Source organism: Pygoscelis adeliae, unplaced genomic scaffold, assembly GCF_000699105.1.
Source record: "Pygoscelis adeliae isolate BGI_AS28 unplaced genomic scaffold, ASM69910v1 Scaffold21, whole genome shotgun sequence".
NCBI classification, from domain to species: Eukaryota; Metazoa; Chordata; class Aves; order Sphenisciformes; family Spheniscidae; genus Pygoscelis; species Pygoscelis adeliae.
In genome coordinates, this window is record NW_008824243.1 from 10,602,755 (window position 1) to 10,611,565 (window position 8,811).

At 59.6% G+C, this 8,811-nt stretch overlaps 2 protein-coding genes across 2 annotated transcripts in view; one reads left to right on the forward strand and one right to left on the reverse strand.

Annotated features, from left to right (window-relative positions):
- Positions 1 to 1,894: 1,894 nt before the first annotated feature.
- Positions 1,895 to 6,087, reverse strand: RLBP1 (retinaldehyde binding protein 1). Its single transcript, XM_009335188.1, has 7 exons — positions 6,040 to 6,087; positions 5,624 to 5,752; positions 5,143 to 5,344; positions 3,866 to 4,044; positions 3,005 to 3,163; positions 2,246 to 2,356; positions 1,895 to 2,135 (listed from the first exon to the last, which is right to left on the reverse strand). The coding sequence occupies exons 1-7, from the start codon at positions 6,049 to 6,051 to the stop codon at positions 1,977 to 1,979; spliced, it is 951 nt and encodes a 316-aa protein (XP_009333463.1). The 5' UTR covers positions 6,052 to 6,087; the 3' UTR covers positions 1,895 to 1,976.
- A 1,532-nt stretch (positions 6,088 to 7,619) lies between these two features.
- Positions 7,620 to 8,811, forward strand: part of FANCI (Fanconi anemia, complementation group I) — a 25,665-nt gene continuing 24,473 nt past the window's right edge. Inside the window, exons 1-2 of the mRNA XM_009335237.1 lie at positions 7,620 to 7,632; positions 8,297 to 8,403. Of these exons, the coding sequence (XP_009333512.1) occupies positions 7,620 to 7,632; positions 8,297 to 8,403 (120 nt within the window). The remainder of the gene's footprint in view (positions 7,633 to 8,296; positions 8,404 to 8,811) is intronic.

Here is an 8,811-nt window from a genome sequence, read left to right on the forward strand (position 1 = left end):
TCTGTGGGAGGCAGCGTTTCGGGCTCCATCTCTAGTTTATTGGCCATTGCGATTTAGCTGTTAGGTCTACTTCAAAACTCCTTCCTGGCTTGGTCAGAGTCACTCTGGGGTGAAGCTGAGGCTGGCATGGATTGTGCTCCCTGCTCTGCTGTGCTGTTCTCTGTCTCACCATCAAAGCAAGCTACTGGCTGACAATTTGTCCCAGCAGTAGTGAGCAGCCACAGGGACCTCCCAAGAGCTATGGCTGTCCCAGTCCAAGCCCCAGAGGCAGCAGTGTGGTGCTCCCATCTGTGTGTATGGGTATTTTTTTTGTCTTTTTCTGTTTTTCTAAGTGAGCTGCAATTGCTCTGTCTCCCAAGCAAGCTGTGCTGTTGCGTTTGCAGTGGCCTGATGGTTGTAGAGTTGTCACACATGGTTTCCTTAGGATGGCTCCAGATGCTTCCCGTGAAGAGCACTGCACAGTAAGGAGCCGAACGCAGCAGAGGTGCCTTTCGCTCTCCCTCTGGGCTCTCGCACAAGGTTGGTGCAGCCCTGGGCTGGGACTCGCCATGTGCGGACCAGCCACCGTGCTGCTGAGGCTGGAGAAAACAGATTTAACCCCAGTCGCCTCTGCCCAGACAGGCCCCATCCTCCCCGCAGCTTTGGAGCCGATGTCCTGTTTGGTTTGAGCCTGCGCCAGTGCCCTGATGAATGCGGCTCTTGTCAGCACCCTCCACTTCAGCCAGCTTCGGGTGGGGGTCCGGTCCTCTGCTTGGCTGATGAAAGGCACCCGTGTGTAGGTGCAGAGCTGGGAGGGAGGGAGGGGAGATGGGGCACGCTGCGGGACCAGCTTGACAGAGAAGGTGGTAACCTGGGCAGAGACCAGTGCCTTGCTCTTCTCTGAGCCCTACTGCTCACCAAGGGAGGAGAAGACGGTCTGGAAACTGGTATCCAATTACTTCCTCGGAGGAGATGCCTGATTCATGAACCAGAACAGACCGCCTTCCCTGGGACACAGCTACTTCTGCCTCCCTCCTCCCCACTCCAGTCCTGCAGACTCCACGTTAGCAAAGGCTAATTAGCATCAGGCATGGCTCAGTTTGCCAGGTGAGGACCCTCCTCTGCCCTCCATGGTGGCTTTTGGTGGGGCTTACCTGACTGAGCTCCCTCTCACGGTGCAACGCTAGGAGAAAAAGCTGTGCTGAGATGTTTGAAGGATTTAGGAGGGTATATTCTGCTTGTCTTTCACTGTCCTGTGGCTAAAGCCCATCTCCTGCTCTCAGTGGCTGCTGCAGCCTCTGTTCCTCCCCCCGCCTGCCTCGCTGAGCAGGAATTAGGCAGAGCCAGCTCCACCTGGGTCCCTGTTTGGGTTCTTGTTTGAATCTTTTGGGCTGTTTTCTCTTTCCTGGTTAGAGCAGATAACTGACAATGGGGGGTCTTTGCTCGGGCAGGGGTGGGGCTCGTTCTGGGATGCATGGGGGATGGAGACAGCTGGTTCCTTGGCCCCTGTGCCAAGGGGCAGTCAATGATGGGGGGACAGGGGTCTCCTACCAAGCGCTGACACTCCTGGCCTCCTTACAACCAGCAGCGCAGCCAGTGCCTGTGCCCAAAAAGCTGCACCCCTGTTCCTTGCCACATGCCCCAAGGGACCCCAGAGCTCTGCTGTTAAACACTTTATTTCTCCCTCGCTGTAGCCCTCCCTTCCCAGAGCAGACGCTGTCCTGTCCTCCCACCACAGCTCTAGGGCATGCTGCGGGAGAGGGCTGGTGACCTCCTTTCTATGCTGGCTCCTGAGGGAAGGATGCTCTGCCTGGGAGGGACAGAGCTGCCGGGCAGCCCGCTGCCAGGTTTGGGGAGGGGAGGGACAGGCGTGGAGCAACGCGCCCAGAGTGCCTCATCACGAGCAGTCGTTCAACCAAAGCTACGGTAAGGAGGTGGTTGGGGTTAGAGGGCCACCTCTGATCCTATTGTACAGGGGAGGAGGAGCAGACCCCAGTTTAGAGAGCCGTGTCTTCAGCTTCAATGCGGGGCCCAAAGAGCTGCTCTGCAGTTGCTTTGCCATCGTACTTGGGCAGGTTGCCACCAAAGTCTGCTGGCAAGATGTCAGCATCGATCTCCTGGTAGAAGGACTCCAGCTCCTCTCCGTGCACAAAGACCTGGAGGGAGATGGGAGCGACCCTCAGCAGAGGACCAGGGCGACTCTTCCCTGCTGCTCTGTTTCACCCAGGGACGTGTCTCTGCCTCCGGGTCCCTTTCCCACACTCACCCTCTCCAGCAGTTTGCTCTTGAGGAATGGTTTGACCACGTTGTAGGTGGTGGTGAAGTACCAAGGCTGGTGGATGAAGTGGACGGCCTTGAACCGTGCTGGGAAGGAGTCCTAGGATCCCAAACCCAGACACGGATGGTTACAGAGGGTGCTGGCCACATGGAGCCAGGCGGGCAGCAATGGACACCCAGGCACTGCCGTGGCTCCCCTTGCCCAGTCTCCCCTTCTCTCTTTGATGGGCCCTTTTTTGTTCTGACCCAGAGGATCGGCCGTCCCAGCCCCAGGAGTACCAGGGAAGCTGAAGAGCCTCCCGGATGGTTCATTGCTCCCACTCCACAAGAAGGACCGCATCTCTCTGGTCCTCCTTCCCTGGAGAGAGCCAAGTTTCTTTGGCAGAAATCCTGGAGTGCCTGTGAATCTCCGTCCAGCCTGGACCAGGCTGGGCTGAGAGGGTGGTGAGGAAAGGCCTCCAGGCCATGCCGCAGGATGCTGCAAGGAGTGGTGGTACTGCTTCTGGTTGGGCTTTTGAGAGGACAGGGACCTGGGGCTGGAAAAACAGGATCCATCTTGCAGGATTAAGCCAATTAGCTGGCAAGGGAAGGAGCATGTGATGGGGAACAGCCTCTCCACGATGCTTTCTGCTGGTGTCAGCGTGGTGGAAATCACAAACCCTGCTAGCCCTGCCTGCTCCTTTCCCTGAGCCCTCTATTCCCCCAGGACCTGCTCTGCCACTGCTGGGCGCAGACTTTGCCACCTCACCTGCAGCATGTCCACCATTTTCTTGAGCTCAGAGGGTTTGATCCCTGACGCCTGCTGCATGGTGAAGCCCTTGAAGTTCTCAATGATGCAGAACCCGTTGATCTGGGTCTCTTCGTTTTCCAGCAGCTTCTCCAAGATAACGCAATAGGCACGAAGGATCTGATGGAGAGGAGAGACAGCAGGTCTGGTATTAGGTCTCACCTCCCATAGACCCCAGGAGGTTCCTGGGAAGAGTCCCATGGAGCATTAGCCAGGGTCTGCTTGACTCCGGCCTGCTTGTCGCAGCCAGCCCCAGGACTTCAGAGCAGGGAGGGCATTTCGGGGGATGCTCAACAACCACCACGTTCCCCTTTCAAGTTGGGTGCATCTCAGATCTGGATCAACGATATGCTGAGACCAAATTCAGAGCTGAGCAGAAAAAGGAGCTGGGAGAAGTTGTGAGTTACAATGCCTGGAGACCTCTTTGCCAAGAAGCCCTTTCCGTGCCCTGTGCCTCAGTTTCCTCCTCTGCCCTGCAGGTCCCTCCTTTCTAAAGCACCTTGATTTAATGGCATGGTGCCTTTCTTCACCCTGTGTTACCTGGGCTGGGGGATGCACACCCCGAATTTAGCCTGCACCTTGCACCGCATCAGGGTGCAAAGGAAAGGGAACCCTTTCGGATGGACCATGCTCTCCCACACTCCCTGGAAGGATAAATTCAAAGGGCTACAGATTTGCTTCAACCTGGATGGCTGGAGGGTGTGTGTGGACATATGTATATGCGCGTGTAAGGGATGCTGCGCTCAGACGTGCCGAGTGGGACAAGCCCAGGAGCGGGACCACTCTGCTCTGGGAGCGATGGCTGGGCTGGGCTGGGCTGACCTCATCAAAGGTGATCTCCTCGTAATCCCAGTTCTCGATGTTGAAGAGCATCACCACCCGGCCGTACTTGTCTCTGCTGGCCAGGATGCCGGGGTAGCCGGCTTCGATGGTGCTGCGCACGGCCTCGGGGGTCAGGTTGTCGAAGAGCTCGGGGTACTGCTGGCGGAAGTTCACGTAGCCTGGAGAGAGGCAGAAATCGGGGAGGACAACGGCTGCTCGCCCGGCCTCAGGAAACCAGGGCACCGCTTGGGAAGCCGCCAGAGACAGGGCAGGCTGGCAATGGTGAGACGTCGGTCCTGAGCCCGAGAGCTGTGGACCAGCTGTGCCCGGAGTCCACGTGGGTCAGGTCTTCTCCAGCACAGGGGGTGAGAGGTGCTCAGCCCTGGCCCCAGCGCACTCGGTGTTATTCTCCCCATGCCAGGGGCTTCCCACGCCTGCCTTCTCTCCAACACCTCAACGAGCAGATAAAGTCATTTCTCCCCTCATCTCCCTTCTCCCCTTCCTCCCCATTTGGGTGACATCCCCCAGCTTCCCTCCCTTGGCACCCTGCGGGCACGAAATTAGGAATCTCGTCCTGGGAAAATGCAGCGAACAAAACAGCTCTTCGGGAGCCAGCGCTGATAATTACAACTCATTATCCCCCAAGCTGACACAAAGAAGAGCAGAGCCGGAGCCAGGCAGGTCCCTGCCAGGGGCCACCCCCGGGGCTGCCCTCCCGCTCCCCCTCCATCCTTATGGGTCACTCTCAGTGTGGGGAGGGGGTGCCACAAGCCCCCCAGCCTGCTCCCAGCCCTCGAGGGGTCCCAGGGGTGTTGAGCCCACCAGGCACCGTGCACAGAAGCATACGGGTGGGTGCAGGATCTGCTCCTTACAGGGGTACATAGGGCATGTATAGGGCATGGGGGTCTCAAGGGGATGCAGCTCAAACCAGCTGGGTTTGCTGCACAAATGAAACAGCCTGCCACCACCAAACACATTTTTTTCCCCATTTTGTCCGGTAAATCAGCAAGAAATGGGACTGTCTTGGCGTTGCAGGATGCCTGGCACCACCCTCATTTAGTTCCTTCCCCATTCCAACTCTTTCCTCTGTATCCCGAGCCCCCAGCCCTGCCTTTTTCTATTTATCCTCTCTCCTCATCCGCTTCCCATGTCAGGGTCCTGCTCTGCTGGCACAGCCCAGACCAGGGAGCTGGAAGGCTCCAGAACGGGGCCGGGAGCTGCTGGTGGATGTGTACCCCCGTCCTCGCCCAGTGTCACAGCCCGGGACCCCTCCCCACCTTTCAGCAGGTCGTAGGCCCTGTGGACGTCGAACTTGCGGGCGCGGATGAAGCGGAGGAAGAAGGAGTCGTCCTTCCCCTGCACCTTCTCTGCCACTGCCTTGCACACCTCCTCGCCACCCGCCCGCTCCTGCACCAGCTCCCGCAGCGCCTTCACCGCCACCTCCTTCTGCTCCTCTGTCTCGTTCAGCTCATCCTTCGCCTGGGGGGGAGCAGGGAGGGGGCCCAGCTCAATGATGCTCCCCATGCATCCCAAAACACCCCAGGAGTCATTTAGGCACCCAAAAGCCCGGTGGGGTGCAGTGATGCTCACTGCAGCATCCCGGTGCAAGGAGGGCAGGGTGACCCAGGTCCTCTACTCACAGACCCTCTGGAGTAAGCGCATCTCCCCCCCAACACAAGAGCCCGTCGAGGGTCTCCTCTGACCTCCGAGAAGGAGCAGGTGCCCCTGGCTGTGCCTGCCCCCTGCGGCTGCCCTCACCTTCTGCAGGGTGTGTGGGGGGATCTTCTCGCACCTCCCGAAGACGGGGCCATGGTCCTTAGTGGTGAGGTGCTCCAGCTTGGTGCGCAGGGCCTGCTCCTCCTCTGAGACGATGCGGAAGGTGCCCGTCTGGGAGCAAGGAGAGGATGTGGGGTCTCCCCAGCCAGCCCCCCACCTCCCTGCCCCACCGCTGGTCTCCTAGGATGGAGGGGGGCTATGAGGAAGGGCAGAGCCTCCATGCCTGCACCTGAGGGGATGCAATGGGATGGGAATAGGCTGTGTGCCACCCAGGGTCCCTGCCATGGGCTGAGAGCAGCCGGGAGGGCGAGGGGTGCGTGGGGTGTGCCCCATCCCAGCGCTGCGGGGAGGGGATGCTCAGAGCCCGGGGGACGGGGCGGCGCAGGGGCAGTACTCACAACCGCAGACATGTCGTCCTCTGTCCTCCGTCAGCCGCAGGACACTGGAGAGGGAAGGAGGAATCAGCAGCGGCGGGGATCCCTTCAGCCCCGCTGTGCCCCATCCCCTGCCCCTCTTGCTCGGGCAGGGACACCCCAACCGTCCTCAGCTCCATCACATACTGCCTGCATCTCTGCCTGCCTGCCGGAGACTGAGCAGCTTTGAGAAACACCAGGGACGCTTGCAAAAGCAGCTTAAAAATGTGGGTATTGGTCGTCTGACACCTTCATCCTTTTTTTCTGGCTCGGTCTGTCCGCTGGAGGCTGGGGGCATCTCATGGGGACCCCCAATCCCACGAGCTCACCCAGCGCCATTTCATCTCAGACCATCCTCACACAGGCAGAGGCGAGCGCCCAGCTTTGGCCAGGCGGGCAGCCGGCTCATGCTTTTACTGCCTTTTGTTTCTACTGCCCCATTATCCCCAAGGTGTTTCCCAAACCCTCGAGCCCCTGCTGCTCCAGCCCAGAGCCCGTCGCCGGCTGCCAGGTTGGACCGTGAGCCTCTCGGCATCTTTCTGACGCTGTCTGGGTGAAACGCCTTGTTCCCATGCATGAGGAGGAGGAAGCCTGCCTTCATCCTCCCTCCAGCACCCAACCCTACCCCTGCCAGGCCATAGCACCGGCTCCGAGCCCAGGATGTGCGAGGGATGCTTGGCTTCAGTTCAACCACTTCCCAGGGGCATCCTCTTCCCCACCAGCTCCCAGGGAAGGGACGGGCATCCCCTTTTTCCAGGCACTAAAAGCAATCCCAGCCTTGGAGGTGCCAGGTTAAGGGAGGGCTGCGTTACGGTCTCCGATGCAAAGTTATTTTGGGTGGAAAAAGTCCCAGGTACTCACCAGGAAAAGGAAAAGCTGAACCGTCGACAGAGGGTCAGTGCACGGGGCAGAGACGGACGCAAGGATGGCGAGGCCAGAGTGGAGCAGGAAGAAAGCCGGGCGAAAGCTTTGTAGAGTCACCAGGTTGGGATTAGACCGTCACAAGGCATCAACTCACTGCAGCTTTGTAATTAAATCAGCATAACCCAGGCAAGAAACCCCATTAAAACATTACAAAAGGCAGCTGAGGAGAGGGAAGGAGGGAGCCGGGGCTCCACTGGCCAGCCGGAGCGTGCGTGGAGGGGTGGGCTGGGATGCCGGACCCGATTAACGAAGTATAAAAGCTTCTCATTGTGTAACTCGCTCATTAGCACGGGGCAGGGGCAGAGGAGGCGATGGGCAGCCTGCCACCCCAGCCCAGTCCCTCAGGGTGAGCGGGCCACATCTCTTCCCCAGCTTCTGCCCCGAAAAGCCTGGCAAGGTCCCACTGTGAGTTTGGCCGCGTGGGCAGGGCTGTGGGGACAGGTCCACGGCAGAGGATGCTCCTGGGGCCGGTCCCTCCTGGGGCTCTGCAACGAGGCCACCCAAACCAGCATCCATACAAGGCTACTTTCAGCTTTTAAAATAAAAAAAACATGGGCAGATTTTTTTTTTTTACAAGGCCCCCAGGCGATGGTTGCCTGCTTGCAGCTTTGGGAACTGGAACCCAGTCCACCCCCGGGGTGATGCCGCAGACCTGTGAGGGAGGGGAGCCCCGGGATGCAGCAGGGACCACACTGAGCAGCGGGATGGCAAAATGAGGTTTTTTGGGACATCACAGCATGCTGAAGCTGCATTGGGCAGGGGAGCCCTTGCAGCCTTAAGTCTTTTTGGGCCCAGGGTTGCGGGAGCTAGGTGAGGATGCAGCGAGGATGGGGCTGTGCACGGCTCTTTCCCCAAGCCCAGAAGAGCTCGGCCGGGCTCTTACTGTGATGGGGATTTTGGGGAGGTGGTGGGGCCGGCCTAAGCAGCGGAGCAGGACTGAAGGGGCTTACACAAGGCATGTTTTGTAATGCCACTGGGATTTACGGATTTGGTTTCCACAGGGCTGCCCTGCAAACCAACCGAGACCCCGCTGCGAGGGAGGGAGGAGGAGGAAGGCACGAGACTCCAGATGAAGGGCAGGGGGGAGCAGGGAGGGAAAACCCGGACCTGTGCCAAGACCCCGAGCGATGCCACCATGGCCAGGGGCACCACGTGCTGCTCTCCACTGGAGACCTCCCAACCTCCCTGTCCCTTTCCCACGCCAGCCCTGGCACAAGGCTCAGCTCCCTCCTAGAGCTTGTTGGATGTTTGTCTGCAGCCCAGCTAGCAAGACAGTGTGTGACGGGGGGACATCCTCAGCGTGGGGGCTCCCCAACAGACCCAACGGCCCTGCACGGGGGTGGCAGAGGGGACCTGCGCTCCCCTGGCCACCTGGGCATCCTGGCCATCATGCTCATCGCAGATAAAATAGTTTTGCAGACTCAGGCACAACCCCTGGCATCACCGGGCGGGTGCTTTGTCCTGGGAAAAGGGGTCTTCGGAAGGGGTGGCAGCCCCAAGAGGGACCCACCCCAAGGGGGACCCACCCCAAGGCGCTGTCGCCGGATCCCTTAGGGAAGCTCTCGGCCAGGTCCAGTTATCCCTCTCCCCACGGCGCCTGGCCCTGGGGCGAACCCGCTCCCCGTCGCTCAGCAGCATCAGCTCCCGCTCCCTGTGAGCATGGGGCTTGTGAAATCTCCCATGCTGTGCTGGCACCGGATCCTCCGGCTAAATCCCGCTGCTTAAAGGCAGGCTAAACCTCCTCGTGCGCCCAAGGCCTCCCCTCGTGCCCGCTGGAATTAAGGGGTTTACTCGAAGGGATACGCACCCCACGTGGGTGGCACTCGCAGGGGC